The 21,200-nt window shown below is 38.3% G+C and overlaps 1 protein-coding gene across 17 annotated transcripts in view; it reads right to left on the reverse strand.

Annotated features, from left to right (window-relative positions):
• DOCK3 (dedicator of cytokinesis 3) overlaps nucleotides 1–21,200 on the reverse strand; it is a 217,965-nt gene that overhangs the window by 21,990 nt on the left and 174,775 nt on the right. For 11 of the 17 annotated variants that reach the window (XM_075762869.1, XM_075762877.1, XM_075762878.1 and 8 more), the window contains 14 exons: nucleotides 20,906–21,054; nucleotides 19,216–19,314; nucleotides 18,246–18,331; nucleotides 16,350–16,376; nucleotides 16,133–16,228; nucleotides 14,300–14,360; nucleotides 13,714–13,807; nucleotides 12,852–13,000; nucleotides 8,530–8,616; nucleotides 6,475–6,579; nucleotides 2,864–3,005; nucleotides 1,336–1,502; nucleotides 706–792; nucleotides 65–244 (listed from right to left, as the gene is read on the reverse strand). In XM_075762869.1, coding sequence (XP_075618984.1) covers nucleotides 65–244; nucleotides 706–792; nucleotides 1,336–1,502; nucleotides 2,864–3,005; nucleotides 6,475–6,579; nucleotides 8,530–8,616; nucleotides 12,852–13,000; nucleotides 13,714–13,807; nucleotides 14,300–14,360; nucleotides 16,133–16,228; nucleotides 16,350–16,376; nucleotides 18,246–18,331; nucleotides 19,216–19,314; nucleotides 20,906–21,054 — 1,529 coding nt within the window. The remainder of the gene's footprint in view (nucleotides 1–64; nucleotides 245–705; nucleotides 793–1,335; nucleotides 1,503–2,863; nucleotides 3,006–6,474; nucleotides 6,580–8,529; nucleotides 8,617–12,851; nucleotides 13,001–13,713; nucleotides 13,808–14,299; nucleotides 14,361–16,132; nucleotides 16,229–16,349; nucleotides 16,377–18,245; nucleotides 18,332–19,215; nucleotides 19,315–20,905; nucleotides 21,055–21,200) is intronic. The other 6 variants (XM_075762879.1, XM_075762876.1, XM_075762874.1 and 3 more) reach the window with 3 other exon arrangements.

Raw genomic sequence — 21,200 nt, forward strand, 5'->3', positions numbered from 1 at the left:
CTTTGAAACAGAAATGCAAATAAAATTGAGATGATACTAAATTCAGAAGCAGAGCCTGGCTTACCTCCTGGTATCGTGCAATTCCCCCATTAACAGCTGCATCAATCACTCCATTCAGGCACATGCTGAGAAGATTAATGTTACCATGCATTTGTTTATGCTGGTACTGGCTTATCAGTGTTCTCAGCTCCTGGTTTTTGTTCTCAACCACTTGAATGGCATTTTCCAAAGGACTAACTTCAACCTCAAAGGCAATAAAATATACTTTAATTCCATGGATGCTTCATTGAGATTTATTATCTTCCTTGTAATGAAATGATACTCTAGAATTGTTCAGTGATCGCCTTAGTTTTTCCTGCTTTGTAGAAAATTAGCTCTAATAACAAACTTTACTGTTAGCAATGCTGTGTTTCAGGTCACTCAGTTGTGAGAACTTCTTTCTGTATACTGAAGACATAGCAACAATGCAATTATTCCATGTTTTTGGCATTGTCTCCATTATACTACCATGTTCCCTCACATAATTCCCCTGTTTATATTCAGTAATTATTTAGACTAAGTGGTGGGAAAAAGATATACTTACTAATTGGTAAACTTCATAATTTGAAACTGCAAGATTTCAGCCAAAGGAATTTTAAGTTGCCTAGCACATGTCCTCAGTAACTCATCATTTCAAAGGCCAATTACAGGAACTATGAATCTTACCAGTTCTCTTCTCTCCACTTCAAACCAACGAGAGATCCCAGGCAAACTGTGAGTCAAGGTCAGAGTGGTACGTTCAATCCACAAGCTCTGCAAAGAGTAATTGAGGATGTGAGGTACACAGTGAGTCACAATCACATCATCTGTATTCTTACTACAGGTGCTACAGGGGTAAAGTTCAGAAAAGAACATACTGACTTCCTGAGCATTTACTTACTTTGCAGAAAGTCACTTGAACAACAAAACCAGCATTCAGTATGCTCTACAGCAACACAGTCAACATTTCTATTAATTTTTAAAGGTTGACCACCAATTCTCTCATGGGAACCCAGACAACATTGTGGATATATATGGCAGTAAGAAAAAAATTCCAGAGGGGAAAAAAACCCCAAACATCCTTGCTTCAAAAGGCATCACTTCTGGCACTCAAATAACTCACCTTTAAACTGAACAATGCTTTTATGAGGTCAGGCATGTAACCACCGGACTCAACAGCTACTTGTTATTCAAGTTACTGTAGTATATTTGGCCATCAAATCAGGATTACTTGAAAGGCTGTATCAGCATAAAATAATAAGACAGTATTTGCCTTGAAGAGATTTAACACAAACTCTGCTTATTCATGACTTCTACCTTAAATTCATTCTCCTTGTCCTTTGGGCCTTTGTGGAAAGGCCTGTCATAGCGGAATTTCCGGATGTTGTTGACTCGGTAAAAGCTCTTTATGCGATCAGGGACACGGTCCATTTGTAGCACATCTATATTGTCTGGGATGGGAGTCACTGCATAGATCTGTAAATCTGTAAATTATGTAGTCAAAGAAAGCCACGGGACATCAAACAGGAAGGCTATCTCTACTGTGGAAATAAACAGGATGGTGAACTCAAAGTCACATTCCTCTTTGTTTTCCAACACTCTTTTGCAAGTGAAACAACAGAACACTAGACTGGAGCTACTAGCGGAGTCTACAGAGTTATAGTACCTCACAGCCAGATTAACTGAAGAGGAAGATACCTGAGGATGCAGAGAGTATGTATTAAGACATCCAAAATACCTACAGCAGGCAAAATATCCAGTTCCTGTTATTTTTAATTAGAGATAGGTGCCTCATTTGTGCAGGAGCTTTTGTAGATCTTGATATATTTAGGTACCTAAATATCTAATATTTACCTTTGATAAATTTCACCTTCGATACTTCAGCTTTGTCTACAAACCAAAGTTATCCTAATTTCATCAATTTACAGTCCAATTTAATTAAACTGGTTTAACCTCAGTGTTGCAGACAAGATCTCTGCAAGCATAGACAAACCAACCAAAATACACATATAAACAACCCCACTGTCTATGAAGGTATCAGTGCTATATAGCGGAGAAGAGTGAAAAGCATGTGTTAGAAGGACAAATGGGAAACACCAACCAATTTCAGGAGATTTCACTTGCTGACAATGTCCATATGGTTAAAGTCTTGCACAATACCCTTACTGTTGTCACACAAGCCAAACAGTGGTGTTCTCATGACTGAAATCTCCAATAGTCTCTGCACACCCACTAAATGTTATGTGATTCAGTCCTTAAATGTACATAGCATTATACTGGTTGCATCAAACCACAGCACAGATTACCAATGAGAAGAATGAGATTTAAAGCCTTAGGTATGAAAGAGTTCAGAAATTTAAAAGAAAGGGAGACTGCAAAAAAATCCCCCATGTTATGTGAAAAATAAACACAATGGAAAATTAACACTTTGGAAGTAATATCTTTTCCCAACAAAATGTCATCCAAGAGAAAGTATCGGGAATACTGTTAATGTATTCTATTTAATGTATTTTATCATAAACAAAACATGAATTATGGCAAAGCTGTTGGTAAAGATTAAAACATGGATGTGACCAAGCAGATGTGACCAAAGACAGGTATTTCCCTTACACATCGGAGATGACCTGCATTACTCCCTGAATAAAAAGTGACAATTCTCTCCAAAAATGCATAGTGCAATGAACCACTTAATGTCTGCTGTAGACAGGTGTATGTTTTGTCCATTTCCAGCTCCACCAAAGACACTTAGGAACTGAAGTATCCAAGCTGATGACCTTTTCAATGCCTTTCTCTGTGCTCTACCACAGTTGTTCTAACCATAGTTTGCCCTTTCACTGAAGGATACACTGGGCATCACACTGCAATATAGAGTCATCTGGGTGGTTTGGATGCTGCATTGCAATGGCTTGTGGGAACTCACTCAGCATCCTCTGCTGGAAGGCTTCTAGCCTCTCATAGTCGTGGCCCCGACATACATATTCTTTGTTCTGCAAGAAGGACAAGCATAAATCAGTCTCCTTAAAAGTTAAATTCTATAGGCTTTTATCTCACTTTAAATTTTACTGCTTCAAAAACAAAGATAAATGACAACGTTAACATGCTAACGTGAGAGTAAAATGTGCATTTAACACAGCTCGTATTTTATTCCTTCCTTTTTCTGTACAAGGTATTTCATCAAGAAGTGATGGAGTATTCCTCTGCTCTCTCAACAGAAAGATGCCTCTGATCTAGCATTCAGTCATATTGTCTTTTCTTACTTGCTTTTTGACAACTGAAAAGGGACTATTTTTTAATTGGACTATACTGAAATATACCAACCAAAACTTAAGACTAAGTCTCCAGCTTAGCTGTTCTTCACTGGGAAAGCTGCTGTCAGATACAATTTAGATGGATAAAAGTCCTGAGGATTTCATAGAACCGAGGGAGATAAATGTTTATCAATTTATCAGTTATCCTTAGAGAGAAGTTGTAACAAACTGTTCACAAAAGTCATTGTTTAATCATTGTTGTATTGTCATGGCCATACAATCCACATCTGATCATGTTGAACAATATATCCTCAGGAACTCCCATCTGTAGTGGAGTAATATGGAAAAGCCTTACCAAGAATTCTCAGTGGCCACCTAGCAAATTCCCTTTCAGCTCTAAAAGCACTTCCTTCTTGATGAACAAAATTTTGTTTCTGCCAGTAATGGAAAGCTTGCATTTAGATATGCCTCTTGAGGCACTAAATCACTTGTGAAGAGTTCCTACATGCTTTCTGAGCCATCTCAAACTCTGACCAGCAAGATACAGGATTTCTAAAGTCCTCAGTATCATAAAGATTGTTTTCCAGCGTCTTAACTGTATTACCACAAAACACAATTTTGATTGGTGTTAATGTCTCCTGATGTGAGACCAATCAAAGCAGGCAAATTCTCTAATTCTGGTAGTTTTAACTCTTACACACATAACAATAAATGGAAGTACAGGGAGATTTTTCACCCTCATAAAGAAAGAATCCCAACCTATTTCTTGCATTTAGAAGCTGCAGTATATGTGTTGACATTTAGCTAATTGCTCTAGAAAAGGGTTCTGGCTGAGCAGTTCTTAATCTTGTAGCAAAATCAAAGAGAAAGCAGCAAAACCCAATCATAAAAGACAGCCAAGGAGTACAGTTATCTTTGGCTTTGCATTTCAACTTTATGGAACAGATCTCATGTTCCAGCTGTGACATCTGTCACTTTGTATGCATCAGTCACAGCAACCAATGAACTGGGAGAAAAACCTCATGATGAATCTTGACAGTTCAGTCTGTAATGCCCAAACTTTGCAGCTATTATTAAATTTGGAGTGAGTCCATGTTTGAAGGTGAATCTCTTCATGGCACTTACTGCATTGTCTATTTTAGCTTTTGATTGCAGCAATCCAGAAAACTGTAAGCCTATAAATAAAGTTATTGTGATTCTAAAAATAATGCCCTGAAAACACCTCAAAGCTAAATTTAATAGACTCTTCAGACAGATGCCAACACAAGATCTCAGAACACAGCTTGTCAGGCCTTACTTGAACTTCTGGTAGGTAGAAGACATGGACAGTTTTAATTTACTTATGTAGGAACGCTAGAAATAGATGCAGAATTCATAGAAGCATGAGCAATAACTTTTCTAGACAAAGGGTCTTCAAAATCAAAGATGCAGAAAGAAGTGGTTATTTCCTTTCTTAAGCTATACAGCAATAGAAAAATGAGAAAAGGGCATGGAGTTATTTGATCACTTTAAATCACTCCCATATCCATTTGAAAATTTTAAATCCATGTAAATCTTTTTCTTCTCTAGAATAGCTGCTTCCAATCTCTTTACAGGGTGATCCATGCTGATGTGATTGCTAATGGGCTTAGTCTGTGCTTTGCAATGTGTATGCTGTATGGATCATTAGAGAGAGAAAGGAGGAGGATGACTTTTAATGAAATTGCTACATTAGTAATCTGCTATCAGAAGTACTGCTACCAAATATAATTGCAGAATTAACAAGGATTATAATTATGTAAGCTCATGTTCGCTGTTAATGTCTCCAGCCAAGTATCCATATAGTTACACCGTTTCGCAAAGAGTAAGTGCTGTGCACTGAAAACTTGTGCAGTGTTAAAGACATAGGCCATGCAGGATCCAAGATAAAACGGTAGGATCCATAATACAGTAAGATAAGCTAGATTCACTGATACTACATCAAATGTAGGAAGTCTTATGTGCCATAATGTTTTTGTTGTCACTCGTTTTCTGAAACATCTGTTGTTAGATATAAAACCAAGAAATTGTCAGTTTTCTCTGGAGATCTTCATGAAAGGGCAGCTACTGCTTCATACTGCAACACTTGTCATTTCCTCAGATTCCTTTGCACGTGTGTTCTACACACCAATTCAGGCTGCTGCATTATGGCACTGTTCAACTTCACCTCTGAATAACATGAAGCTACCACTTTATCCACTGGTATTTTCACCTTGATTAATTCCAACTTGCCTTTACTTTCCCCCTCCCCACCACACTTCCATTAAAAGACTGTAATTAAACACCAACATTTAAATCCTAGTTAAAAAACAAACAAAAAACCCCTTTGTAATCAGAGAGAGACTTAAGAGTGCAATTTTCAAAATGGGTACCCTACGGGAAAAACTGGTACACAGTTTGGCTTTTTGTGGCTTCTTACTGTGTAACTCAAGAGCGGTGTCATCTCTTGTCAAACCATTCCTTAAAGAGAACACAAAACATGCACCTCTAAGGCCTTGAAAGCATGCTTCAAATTAGCTTGTCCTGTCAAGCTAGATGGCATCTATCATCAATTTTCAGACAGTTCTTACAGCAGTTGTCAGATTATATTCCTTCCTTGCTCTGAACTAGCAACAAGACATTGTATGAACAAATACCCATTTTAAGTTTGATTCCTTATTAGGAAAAGAAGATAATTTCACTTTTTAAATGGATTGCACACCCAGCTGATCCTGTATAGACCAGGAGACAATAAGCTCAACGTGAGGACATGTCCAGAGAAGCTGCTAGGCTTTTTGTTGGAGAGAGAGGAAATTTTCACTTGTAGATAGCGTAAGGGAGTCGTCAGTCTGGTATTAGCATCATTCTGTCATGTGAGACTTTTTAAAGTGTGTAATTTGAGATGATGAAAATTAGTTGAGTAATGACCCACATTGCTGCAATACAGCATTTTGCTTAATATAGAGGCAATTTGTGCTGCATGTGCAGATCATCAAAAATACACATAGGCATGAGTCAAATTTCTGATTTTCCTAAGAGCATTCCCAATGGACCACATCCTTCAGTTCAGTCAGAAAGCTGTTTCTACTTGTGCAGGCGTAAAAAAAATAAGCTGAATGGTAGTCATCATATCTCCACAACAAAAATACAAAGTCTTAACTGCTACTCTGAGCCTGGTCACTTCGTCATATCTTGTATAAGTCTGGCTTACCCGCAAGAAAAATGGGAATTTCCGACCATAAAAACCAACTCTGAAAAACTCAGGTTCTAAGCGCTGCTGTTCCATGATATTATCGTAATAGGTAGCTTCCATTTTCTGTGGAGGAAAAACATAGCTGCTGTCAGACCCTTAAAGCTGCACTTAAAACATTAGAATTTCAAGACACATTAAAATGTGACATTACTCTCTTGCCCCCACAACTTTTATGAAAGGACTGAAACTCTCTTAAAGATAAAAATTATTAATTAAACAGTCTACATGGTGGAACAGACTATGGTATCATCATACTCATTTTACATTTTTGGAGATGACAACTTTTCTGTTATATCTCATTTTAAATTAAACAGGTCTTGCATGTAACTTTATTTGCATTGCAGAATTAATGGCAAAGCTGAGATTAAGATCTGTGTTGCCTGCCTGGCTCACGGTGTCCTATTCTCTCCTACAGCTCAAAATCTATACTACTGCCCAGAAAATTCTATCAATTCAGTTGGTTTTGCCTTAATTGAGGGGCATGAAAAAGGATGAAACAAAATTAAATCTTGTACAGCTCTGTGCACCAGTAAGTTTAACATGAAAGAAAAAAATTGGTTTGGAAAAAGTAAAAGGGCTTTTCTCTAGTTCCAATTACTAGTTTTGTGGCATTGGGCTAGCGCTTGTATCAAGAATGGGATTTCAGGACCTCTTGCAAAACTGAATCTCAGTGGAAAGGCTCACAGGAATATCACTATAGCAAGAAGATAGCTTTTTAAAGAGAAGAATCCGTTTGACATTATTGCTTCCACCGCAGGGAACCCTAACAGCAGCTTTGACTTAGAATATTGCATCAAGGTTTTGTTTTCAGTTCCAATCCATATTAACTCCTTTTCGAAAACAGAGAAGGTCCCAAAGTCCTTTCAGGAAGAATAAAGCAATGTGTTGAATAATGTGAATGGCACAGAGAAAAAACTCTTTAGAGTGGGGAGTAATTCAAGTCAGTTCAGGTCACCACAGATTTAGGGAACTTGAACAGTAAACAGATCTCACACAGGGGACTGAAAGGATGAGGTGAATTTGTTACATGATCAGCAAAGATGCTCTTCACCTGCCTGTTGATTAAATCTGAATAATAAAGAGGCAGCAAGAATAGCTAATTTACTGATGGTGAGGAAAGAAAGCCTTGATTCACAACTTGAGTAAGGCTTGTTAATAGGTTTGTTTGCTAACCATTCATGATCACTGTACTGTTACAGTATTTCCTGTACACTGGGATAAATTTTCACAGTGCCCTATTTTAGATGTCTACAATAAACAAGTGCACAACCAAGATGGCACCTGTACTCTCTTTAGGGCCAATGTGAAGAAAATAGGTTCTTCAGAAGTGCAGTTCATGAGACCTAGTTAGATGGGTATCTTCAGATGAGAATAAATTTGACTTCTAGAGAGAATTTAAACCACTGTGTGTAATAATATATTCACGTATCATAAATCGTAAATTTGGACATATGCATGCTATCCCAGGGGATAAAAGCAGATGAACTATTTCCACACTCATAGAGCTTTTAAATAACAAGCAGAACTTTGACTTTTTCTGATTAAAGCATGATTCTGCAAACATGCCCTGACTTAATCATGTGTTTGGTTTTACTGGAGGATCAGATTCTTGTAAATTGACAAGAATGCCATAAACATTTGCCTTCTCCATTCTTTCTCTCTCGTTCCTCTTATGTCACCTGAGGCACAAGCTGTCCTTGATATTTTTGGAATTAAAAACAAATATCAGTATACAATATATAATTTTTTTAAAAAAGCAAAAATATTTTATGCAAATATATATATAAATATGCAATTGCAATAGGCAAGCCCAGCTCCTAGTTTACTGCTAGCAGACATAGGAATTACTTCAGTGGACCTACCAGGTTATTGAAATGAATCAATGGCCAAGGAGTCAGTGGAGCTATACAGGGAATATGTTTATTTTTTAAATTCAGGATGTTCTGACAGGAGAGCAAAATTCCCTGGGGAATGACACGAGAGGCTACACGGAGAGGAACTGCTGCTACTTACCCGAATCCAGCTGAGGCTCTGATAATCATAGAGACTTTCGTACTGTATGGCCAGCTCTCTGCACAGCGGGATTCCAAACTCCCAGCTCTGCAAAACCAAAGCAAATCACACTCACAGCAACCAGAATGTTCTCACCAACTGAGCTGAGAGGAATATGGAAACTCAATTTTGGGAGTTCATTTGGTATGAAATGCCAGGGATTAGAAGTGAAAATGCATTGCGATGACACAGTTTCCATTAAGTATCAGATTAATTCCTTCTTCAAGATGGTAACAGAGGCATACGGTCTGTTGAAGTTACACGCACATACTGCTTGTTACTGACAATTCACTCACGATTCTGGGAACTTATTTGGAGAAAGATAATACAACCAACAATTAGGAATGAATGGCTTTTGTCACACAGTGTGAGCAGAGTCCCACTTCCAAATGGGATGCTGTGGCAAAGCCTACATAATTCTCTAATCTGTCTTCTGGACAGAACTGGATTCTGCACCAGGGAAGGGGCAACCCTGGCTATACACACAGACTGGGTGATGAGACACTGGAGACCAGCCGTGCTGAAAGGCACTTGGGGGTCTTGGTTGACGGCAAGTTGAACATGAGTCAAGAGTGTGCCCAGGCTGCCAGGAAGGCCAACCGTACCCTGGGGTGCATCACGCACGGCATTGCTAGCCGGCCCAGGGAAGGGATCGTCCCACTCTACACTGCGCTGGTGCGGCCTCACCCTGAGTACTGCGTGCAGTTTTGGGTGCCACAGTACAAAAAGGACATAAAACTATTGGAGAGCATCCAAAGGAGGGCAACAAAGATGGTGAAGGGTCTAGAGGGGATAGACATATGAGGAGAGTCTGAAGTCCCTTGGTTTGTTCAGCCTAGAGAAGAGGAGACTGAGGGGAGACCTCATCACGGCCTACAGCTTCCTCACGAGGGGGAGCGAAGGGGCAGGCGCTGATCTCCTCCCTCTGGTGACCAGTGACAGAACCTGAGGAATGAAGCTGTGATGGGGGAGGTTTAGGTTGGATATCAGGAAAAGGTTCTTCACTGACAGGGTGGTCGGGCACTGGAACAGGTCCCCCAGGGAAGTGGTCACAGCACCGAGCTTGACTGAGTTCAGGAAGCCTCTGGACAGCTCAGCCATATGCTCTGATTCGGCTGGTCCTGTGTGGAGCCAGGAGTTGGACTCGATGATCCTTATGGGTCCCTTCCAACTCAGGATATTCTATGATTCTAACCAGAAAGCTGCTGCCTTCCCTTGAGGTGATCCTAAAGATGTAACCTTTTTATGCTCCTTTTCTGATGTGAATGAAATTAACAACATGTAACCACATCTGATTTCTCTTTATATGAGCACTTTTACATGTACCCTGATACTATTCCTGTCATCCTAACTCAGGCTTTCTCTCTTTCTTTCTGTTAGATTTCCACACAGAGAAATTCCACTGTGCTAGTTGAATATTCTGTAGATACAAGATGAGATACAGAAGCAAAGAAGTAAAATATACAGGTAACTTCAAAAAGAGAGTTTGCAGATATTTTAAAGGCAAAGAGAATGAAAGGATATCTGAGTTACTGGGATTCTCCATTGTAAGATCTGTGATGTTAATGAGTAACATCTTCCCAGTGTAGAAATTTAATATGTAATTCCATGTGCTACACAAGTGCCACTTCCCTCTAAAGCATCATTCTTCCCCCCTCTTCTAATAATTTCCTAATGTCTCCACCGTTAATTTCCATCATTATTGCTTTCTCTTTTGCTGACATCTGATCTGTTTGCATGTTCTATACTATGTCCTTCTCTTGAAAAGCACATTTATATGACATTTATTGCAGCTTTCTCCTGTGGCACCAGCAACTCTCTGTTGAGTGCTGCTGACTGCACACAAGGAAGCACAGGTAGAGACAATCAACATTTATGAATGGCAACCTTTATTTACTCACATCCCAATATGCAGATTTCTTTTGGAAATACGATTCTAATGAGGGTGCATAAGAGAGATTAGTTCAAATGTTGGGTATGGAGCATATGATCTAAAAATGAACTGCTTTGGAAATGCAGCTTTGGGTGTCTTGGCACTTGACTGGTGCTAAGGAGAATACATACTGTGATGCTGTGATGGGAGTTGGTCAGAATTTTTAGTTAAGAAAATCTAGCAGTTAACTGGACAGAAAAAGATTGTGTAGCTTTCAAGCTGTTGCTGTCCAGAAGTATGATCAATCCAGTTCACAGTCTCCCAACTAGAAAACCTTGAGTTTTAACAGACAAAATCATAATTGTGAATTTAAAAAAATAAAAATTTTCATTTAAAGTTATGCACTTGCACACACTGCTGACTGAGCCATAAACCAGTTTAAAGCATAGCAGAAATGAGCAGGAAGGAGCACAAAGAGAGAGCGAAGGCTAAAAGGGCTTTGGAACACCTTGTTCCTTCCCAGCACAGGGCTGCTACCAACACTATTGAGAATGGGAGGTACTCAATTCTGCACTCCACTGTAGTGCTCCAGGCCTGCCATGGGCCATGCCACCACTCCTTGCCCTCCACTGGCATGCCTTTTATGTCAATCTCACAAGACAGTCTTGTGGCCATAAGTTTTCCCCCATTCCTGTGCTGAGAATATTTTCCCATTAACAAATGCAGAATTTTTACACCCTTTTCATGCTGTTTTGACTCCCTTACTTAGTGGAAGATGCCAGGAGCAGCATGAGAAACTTAACTCTAGAAATGCAACTGAAGGACATGGAACAACAAATTCCACTCTTCAGGACCTCAGGAGGGACCATCTTAGGGTGGTGCAGAAAGAAACTATCAGACACAAGTTGAGGGAAGCAAGTTTCTTCCATTCCCTGAGCTGTTCCCTGTTACACAGCAACAGAAAGAGTGCTGGAAAGCAACAGGAGGATTTGGCTTCTCAGCATCTCTCACTTCCATGGTTTGAGTGACATACACACTGCTTAAGTGGATTATTGAGTCATTCAGCTACCATTTACAATAAAGAAGGATTAAAACACAAAGTCAAGTAACTCCAAAAGGATCCAATGGGGAAAAAACCTCAAGAGGTTAACACTCTATAATCTGTTAGGAGTTTTATAGCAAAATTACATCCATCAAGTTTTCACTCCCCTTCAGTGCAGATATGGATTGCCTGTTTTCTCAAAAATACAGGCTCATTCGTTTTACATAGTATCTACATCATCTTTGTCTAGTCAGAGAGTACAGTACTGCAATATTTGGACAAGTCAGTAATTTTTTTTTTTTTTTAAGTGCAGTCCAAAACCCCCTGAAAAGTTCTGAAACTAAAAAGAGAGCCATATGCAGTATTATTACAAAAGAATAATTCTGGCTGAAAAAAAAAATATTATTAATTAATCACTTCCTCATAAATAGGCCATTTCTTCCTACACAGAGGAATCTGATGTCCTTTTGCAGGTTCTGTAGAGAATGTCTCTGCCATATGCAACTTTCCATTATCAGGGCTAGGAAAGAATTATCTGGAATGGCAACCCTGTATAACCAAATCAAATTTGTATTTAATGCCACTGTCATTGCCATCACAGGCAAAAACAACCCTGAGGCACAAAGGCAGATGTTATCTTCCAGTAATACAAGCTGTAGGAATTTTTCTAGAGAAGGGAAAAAAAATTTAAAATATTCCAACAGCTGATATCACTTTTAAGGTTCACCTCTGAAATGCTCCCAAACTGCCACGACATAAGGGACTGTGACACCTTAAAAAAAAAATTATTGTAGAAAACCAAAACCAAATATGTGAAATTGAAATGTATTGATTTTCATCTTGTGCAATGGATGGAACAGCACTTTAATTGAAAGCCACTTTAAAGTAACAGTGACACAGAAGAGACTTAAATCTTTTTTAATAAAGGCACACCTGCAGTGCATTGCCTGCCATTTACTTCTGTAGGTTAGACACAAAACAAGTCCTTAACTGAGTCCTAACACAGCAGTTTGCATAGACAACTACAAAACACAGTCCCACCCCCAAAAAACTAAGGAATTGGCATTCATAGAGCTCTCTGCCATATCAGGTGACCCAAAGTTTGGCTTAAAGGTATAAAAATGTTTTGGTGTTTTTCCTGTTGGCCTACATAAACTTAATTCCCAGTGTTATGCATAATGAAATACCCATGTCCATTTTCTCGTCTGTTTTTTCATCCAGAGAGCCAAAAAGCAATTTGTCAAGTTATAAAACCGTTTGATATAAATTTACTTCCGGACTACTGAACTGAGATGATAGGCTTGCAGGCCCTAAGTAAGTCAGGAAAAGGGAAGGAAGCTGCTGGAAGAGAGGAAGAAGTTGGCATACCTTCCCTTTGTTGAAGTAATGGATAATCTTACGGCACAGACCTTCCTTACGTTGCCACTCTGACTGAGACGGATAATGCAGGAACTCTCTCAGAGGTCTGTCCTCCCACTGAAGCAACTCACAGTACAAAAGCAAAGTAAATGCAGCCTCTGTTGGAAAGGCAATTATTAAATACTGAATCAATGACAACAAATAAATAGAACCAACGAGTTGAAAGGTCACTAGACCTGCTTGTTAAACACTCTGGAGTTTATGGCTTACAGTTTGAGGAAGACATTTTGAAGTCTTAGATGATCATTAAATTAGTCAATTGCTTAAAACAGCAGCACAAAGGTGTTTCCTCTGAAATTGGTTTTTAGGTACAAATCTGTCCAGTTTCTTTTTATAAGCTACTTGATTTAAATGCACAGTCAGATATTCAGATATGTAACTAGATTTGGGGCCTGGAGCTGTAAACAGAGCTTGGACAACACAGAATTAGAGTCTATACACTTTCTAAGTGCTCCCTAAATACCACAGTGCAAGAAAATATGGCAAATGGTAATATAACAATGGTTTTGTGATTTTAATTTTCCTCTAACTTTGATTCTGCTGTCCTGATTTTTTTTGATCAATCTTCCTTGTAGAACACTTTAAAGTAAAATTCGGGGTGTAACAGAATAGTCTTATGGTCGTGTGGGTGTAGACACACATCATTTCACTTGAGGGAATGGGCTGGACCTCAGCTTCTTATCTTCCCAACTGCCATAACTTATTCATACGCATTTTTTCCAAAAGAATGAATCATGTTGGAGTATAACATTGGGAGAGTCAAAAACTTTCACCAGGATTTCAAACAGACCCCATATGATGTGTTACTAACCTGTGTAGTTCTCAGCCTGTAAGTGCATGTCACACAGCTTGTGGATATAGCGGATGTACATCTCTTCCTTGTTAATTTCAGATTTATAGAAATTCTGTGAAAGGAAAATGAGAGTTGTCATTCTTATTTACATTCATCCTTCATTCAAGACAATCAGCAGCATTCGTGTATGCATCAAGGTATTGAAAAGAGAACACATTATTGGTGTAAAAGTAAAGGAATAATTCTTTTCACATTCACACTGATTTAACCCACTAATTTCATCATGTCATGAATTTTTTTCAAAATGAAGGTAGTCAAAAGCTGGAAAAAAAAGGCGAGAGAGATTGTAGAACCTCTGTCAGAGGGATACTCAGAACTCAGCTGGACAAGGCTCTGAGGAACCTGACCTATTTGGCCCTGCTTTAAGCAGAGAGTTGGAGCAGAGACCTCCAGGGGATCCTCATAACCTCTGTTCTGTTCTGTCATCCCAGTGCTCAGATTCCGAAGCTACACCTGCCTGACACAGATTCCTATCCCAACCTTTCCCATCCCAGTTTTGACAACATTGCACAGTATCACAAAGAGATAAAGGAAATATCTTTACCATAAGGTTAACAGTGCAGCCAATTTTCTTGTTTTCTGTTTCATCTCCTTTCATACAGTCCCTAAGGAAGCAGAGCAATGTTGAAACATACATCTGCAAAAAAAGTCCTTTTAAAATAAATTTGAAGCTATCTTATCCTCCAGAGTTTCTTTGGATCACATACAACAGTTAATCATATACTTTATTTTATAAAGTTCCTCTAAGAAAAATTTCCATATTATGGTGTAAATGTTGAGATCTGAGTGCCCTTTTACATGTCTGCATCTGAGAACAAGCACCTGAAATGACTGCTACTTCATTTCTTACATGAATCTGAACAAAAAAATCAGATAAAAGATCTACTATCAAAGTGAAAAACTGTTATTTATCCAGATGTTAATGTTTAATGTTTCCTAGTCAAAGGATTAGCTTTCATAAATTCAGCTACCCAATGTAGTGTTGGCACGCTGAAAGATACAACCTGAGTAATTTAGACTAGATTACTAACTTTTTCATAGGTAAGTTAAATCACAAAATTTATCTTTAATTTCTGGAATATCTTAGAAATGATACCCATTCAAGCAGTACAAAAAGTTAAATGCTTCAAAAATTACTAATCTTCACTTGAAAAAGTCACATTCGTTTGTAAAAAGACAAAATTTTTAAAGCGGCGACAGAGCAAACTCTTGAGAACTCCTGTGTCAGCTAATTGGCAGCTGGACTCCAAGGGATGCCTGTGTATTTCCAAATTCGAATGCAGTTCCCTGTTCTGGGAATGAAAAAATCTGCTATATATTAAAAATCAATTAAAACCTGGTATCTGTTCCTCAATTAAGCATGAAAACATAGATCTGTGCAACAAAGTTGTGTTGATAGCAAATCACATTAGAAAAAAAAATTGGCTCCCTCGCATTCCCTTTAAATGTGTCTCAGATATCTGGTCTTCATAGTAGTTGTACAGCAGCTGTTGTCAGGAAACAAACAGGAGATTGGATCAAACTGGTCAGAATAACAAAAAGAGCAAACTAAACAGCACAGAAAAGGATTTGGGACTGCAGAATGCCTGGCCTAGTCACAGGTTTTCACCCATAATGAGCAGCAGCAGCAGAAAAATTTGTTTGAACTCTTGTCAGTAGGCTAAAGATAGAAATATTTGGGGCAGATCTAGATAGTTTCAAATTGTCTGTCATTCCATAAAAACAACTCTGAGTGTGTGTGTACATATATGAAGTTAAAATATTTTTTTGTAACAAAGCTCAGCTGTATTGACACCATGGTCCTGCAAACTTCAGTCTAAAACTAAACAAAAGATGCCTAATTTATAGTGCAGTCTTGCACACGAGTCACCAGCTGACATGTCAGACTTCCCTCAGATGAAGAGTTTTCCTAGCCTCTGTGTCTAGGTGAGGCATTTGGCACATGTTGGCTCAGCAAGGCATTCAAGATCATTCTTGCATTTAGCATCTATTTTGCTGAATTAGGCAAGATCATTTCCATGATAGGAGGAATTAATCATTTAGCAACCTGATTAAACGTTAGTACAAACCTACGAATTAAAAATTTTCTTTATCTTTGCTGTTGGCATACAACGGTTGGACTTGATGATCTTAAAGGTCTTTTCCAACCAAGATGATTCTGTCATTCTAAAAATGAGAATTAGGGCTCCGGAGATCCAGTTTTAGGATTTTTGCTCAGAACCTAGCAGCAATGAGTTAGGCTTGCTTACATAATACTTGCCGTCAGAGAAGTATGCAGCTTGATAAACAATAAAATATTCCCTATAGGAAAGAAATTTGGTACTACCTCTTTATAAACTCCTTATACTTAGAATATGTTACTGTTGTTGCCAGATACCTATAGTCAAGCAGACGCTCCATGAGACGAGTAACTGATGTAACAAAAGAGATTCCAGTCTCCCGCCATGTTTCCTGCTCAATCTTCTCCAGCAAACTGTTTGGAGATGAAAAGGGAGAAGATGAGGCACGCGGGGAAATGGTATAGAGCATGCAGACAGCTGTGGGCAACTTGGGTTTCTCCCTCACGAAACAAATTCACAGAATTACTATCTTACCTGGGATAAGGCCCAAAGAGCTGGGTTCTACTCCAGGCAGCATGAAGCAAAGACAAGGAAATTACAGAATTGACAGAATTCACATTGCCATTTAAAATAGATGAAAAAGAGCAATGCTCGTGGCAACAGTCGATTCCCACATTATTACCTGTAGCTTAAATACTGCTAACAGCAGTCAGAGGTTGGAAGGGAGTTTGAAACTAATGCAAATACCTCTTCTTTGCTCATCCCTACATAGATTTTCATCTCTAATCAGCAATCAACCAAACAACCATGAATTATAATTTATTTAAACTGTAAATAAATAAAGGCAATCTTTTCCTGCTCAGCTAACTAGACAATTCAGGGAGCAATCTCACTGAGACAATTGTGAAGGATAAGAGAAGGCTACAGTGAGAACACTGAAAATAATACTTAAGAAGTGAAGAGAAAGCAAATTTAATGCTAATTTCCTGAAACTGGATCTCTGGTCAAAGAACTTACAACTTCTATACTGGCAAGAGGAAAGAAATCCTGTTCAGTGTCATACATGTCCTCACAAGAGGCAAACTCTTCTGTACTGGAAGGATTTCCAGCTGAGGGAGCCAGTTCACATTTCAGCAATGTAATTGGAGACAGTACAATTCAGGGGCAATTCTTTATTTCGCACAGCATTTATTAACTTTGTGAAATTGTGGAACTGTTTCCTCAAAGTTCACATTGCTTTCAGAAAAGTCAGTAGCAAATATAAACGAAAGATGTCTGGACTTCCAGGCTGTGTTTCTTGGTAATGCATGCAGCCACTATCATCAAAAAATAAGTAACAAGCTACAGTCCCTGAATTCTTAACATTTTGGGTAACAAATGTCTTCAACCAGATCAAAGGAAATGCATAATATTCCTCTTGCCAGGTGAATTAAGAAAAAAAAAAAAAGGGATATTTTCTTTCCTTTATCCCTGAAATAGATTTATGTTATCTGTATGCATAAAGTGCCAGACTTCCCAAGGCTGAATATGCACAAATCAAAACTGAATACATTTACATGCTTACTACAGATAAACATACAGGATGGGCAGGTTTATCTCCCTTGAAAATGAGGGAATGTGCAATTGTAAATTCAGAAATACAAGTATTGGGTCTAGCAAAACAAAGGTTTATGCCTCAAACTGCCAGCATGCTATTGGGGGCCACATAAAATTGTCTGAAATATATGGCTAAAATTCTGCTGATCTCTGTGGCTGACTGGAATATTAAAAGGTTCAGGGTTAACTGCTCTGGACTCGAGTTCAAAATAAGTCCTCTTGAAATAAGCTAGAATCACTGGAAATGAAATTTGGAGACAGATCAGTAATCAAAGACAACTAAATGGAAAGTCAGAAGGCATATGTAAACTCTTTAAGTTTATCCTTACGAGCACAGATTTTTGGTGTGAAAAGGAGTGGAAATACAGTGTCATGATGGGCTCTGGAGGAAGCAACTTGCAACTGCTGAGCCAACCAAAACACAACCTTCAAAAATAGAAAGCAGCAAAGGAAAATCTCTTTTGTTCTAACAAGGACTGACTATGCTGTTTCTCTAAACCATCCTAAGGCCATAGTTTCACTTATTGCTATGTAAAAAGAAAGGCACTGGCTCCTGTAGCAAAGTCAGTTTTTGATAGGAGCATGATAACTATGTACCTGTGTAGCCTTACATTAGATTTCACAGAAGACAAAAAAGAAATTAGGTTTTTATATTCTTTTTAGAATTAAAGCAACATATTTCTATTTCACTCAGTCATATCATGAAAACCTGACAGCCCTTTACTGGTTTCTCTGAAGATCGGCACTGTAGCTGCTGCAGCCACACAGATCACGGCTCTGACTCTTTCAATGGCCCTGCACAACAAAGAGTGAGCAGAAACTGGCATAGCTTACAGCAGGCTGAAGAGTTCCCTGTAGTTCTCATCACCTTTTCCTTCGGATACCAGGCTGTCCAGCTTATCGATCAACTCAGCTTCCACCTGGATGAAGAAGCGATTGGTTACAAATCAGCTGTTCATGTAGAAGACAAGAGATCCAAACACTAGGAAGACTGGAAGAATATTTTATTTCTCATGCCCTGGGGCTACCCATTTCTACGGGTGAGTTGATTTATTGCTCTGTGGCTCAGTTAAATGGATGCACTTTTCTCATTTTTCAGCGAAATAGGACGACTAAAACTAAATTATCCTTTTGCTTATCAGGGTCTAAATGAACATCCTGGGGCACATAGCACTGCTCCTCAGGAATTTCTGAAGTTTATTCTCTGATCAAATAAATCACTTGGATACACTTCCTGTGAAGCATTAATACCAGAGAAACCTTATCCTGTACTGTAACAGAATATCCACGCAGAAACGCTAATTCATGGCGTGATTGCCACTGGTCTGCTGCGATGGTTCTGCGGGTAGGTAATTGATTTCCAATCATCCAGCTATCATTACACGGGAAGATTATTTGTTCATTAAACCCAGTTTTGTCAAGCCTCTCTGTGACTGTAGGACACATTTTCTTTTCACACTGATAGTAAAGGGCCACAACAGTATCATTACATTTTTCTTCCCTTAGAATTGTTTTGAATATGTATTCTTTTCCCCCCAAGTCTAATACATCCTATTATCAAGTTTGATTCAAGTGCAGAAATCAATGTATCTAACATTAAACAAAAAAAAATAATCATGTAGTCTTGGAAATCTTACAGAAAACATACTTTCAGTACTAATGAAGACAGAGGTTCCTAAAGGTTGAAACTGTTTGCAGAAATATGGCTTGTTTTTATTTAAAGACAAGCATAGTTTGAGTTTCTCCATGTTTTTCAGCTGCCAATTTGCAAAGGAAGTAAAAATGAGAAGGAAAAGCAAATCACCCAGTGGCACACAAATGGAGTTGGTGTTCTTGTTGCCGAAATCATTAAAGGGAGCCCTGATTTAGTCCATGAATCAGACTGCACTGTTATCCAATAACACTGAAAAAATAACGCCATTAAAACATGAGCTACTGAAGAAAATAAAAAAAAGGGCTTGAAAATTAATTTTTGGGATTTTTATATTTTCTGACAACCAATTTAGTATTCAAAAAATAAAGAGAAGCTCAAAATTAAAACCCCCTACCCTCTCTTCGCTTGTTATCTACAGTGACTTGACAGAAATCAGTAATGGATCTGTCCAGCTGTCTAGACAACAAATAACTTCCTGGTTCCAGCAGCTAATGTTAATAAAGTTTAATACATCTTGTGCTATTTAACTGTTTATTTCATTCTCACTAATACAGATAACTATTCTGTCTTTAATCGTAGAAAATTGACATATACTTCATAAAGCAGTGTGGGAATTTGCTCCACAGGTAATTTAAGAAATATTCTTGGAGTTCCTGTTTAGGATACATTAATGAATATAAAAATTAAATTAAGATTATGAAGAGTTCATCTTGATACAGAAAGTATAAAGAGGTCCAGAAACTTCAAGATGACTGTAGATACTTATAACTTTAAATGCCAGAACAGGGCCTGTTCTGTTGTTATGCTAAAACAGCAAAAAGAGGACCATGATCAATTGCTACTGTAATAATAATAGTAGTAGTAGTAATAATAGTAACAATCAAGGGAGTTGAGGGAGAAAAACATCAGTTCCTGGTAATACTTTTCCACACAGCCTTTAGGTTATGGAAAAGGTCTGTCATTCTCCTGGAATGATAGATTAGATCCGGCATTTTAATGAGTTTGTGGATAATAAATAATCATATGAATTATAATAAATTTTTTAAAAAATTCACTACTTCAGAGCACTTATCTGCAGATACTTGCCCCCCAGTATTGTCCCAAACACAGTGACAATGAAGCACTGTCATCTGAGGTTCCAGTCCAAAGTAATCCTTCATTATTAATACTTTGCACTTCAGGGATCTGTTTTGCAGTAGAAATAGTAAGCAATTCTCTGCCCATCACTGAGCAACAAAGTGATGAAGACTCCACTGCCTGTTTTACAGTCACAAGAGGTGGAAACCACAGCACTGTTGTTGGGCATAACCATTCCAGGGAAGTTGCTACAATTTCTTAAAGAATATACAGTCACAAAGTCTGTTTCAAAGCATGGTAAAACTATTTAATTATACAATATAGTTTTCTAGCTGGAAATCAAAGACAGAGAAACAAAGACAACTGTTTTCACAAATACTGGCTAAATCTTTATGTCTCCATTTTTGGTTCTCAGTCTGACCTGTTTAATGGTTGACTAATAATCTAAGTGAGACCAACGGGAGCAGTGAGAGTCCAGCACTTAAAATTCTTTTCGTCATCTCTGATGCGATGAGCACATCGCCCCTCTCCTCTCTGTTCATGGAAAACGTAGCTTGCTATAAAGTGCATTGTTTAACTAATTGTGGGAGTCTTGTAATAGTTTTGTGAGTTATGCTTCAAATTTTCTATTTTCATATAATCACATGACAACATCTTCTTTACAATCAGAAACAGATCAACAGACACAAGCTCCTTGTTTCCAACTGGACAGATAGACAAAGCAAGAAAAATAATACTGCAAATGCTTGGGAAGCAACTTCACCTGTTTGAAGTTGCCATTCTTTCTCTGTTCCCAGTCCATCATGTCATGGAAGATAGGAATCATGATATTCCGGACTTCTGGTTGTGGAACAAGTGTAACACCGAGAAAGGGGCCAATCATTCCCGGAATAAAGTGAATCTTATGCTCACCTGTACAACACAAAGCAACTGTAATTAAATAAAAGCCTTCGTTATCTGTCACTGAGAAAATGAGGAACCCCTGCAATAATGACATATACAAAGTAGTGGGCATGAACATTAGAAAAGCAAACACGTTCTTTTCCTGAAAGGACTGG

The sequence above is a fragment of the Balearica regulorum genome, chromosome 10 (genome assembly GCF_011004875.1).
Source record: "Balearica regulorum gibbericeps isolate bBalReg1 chromosome 10, bBalReg1.pri, whole genome shotgun sequence".
Taxonomy (NCBI): domain Eukaryota; kingdom Metazoa; phylum Chordata; class Aves; order Gruiformes; family Gruidae; genus Balearica; species Balearica regulorum.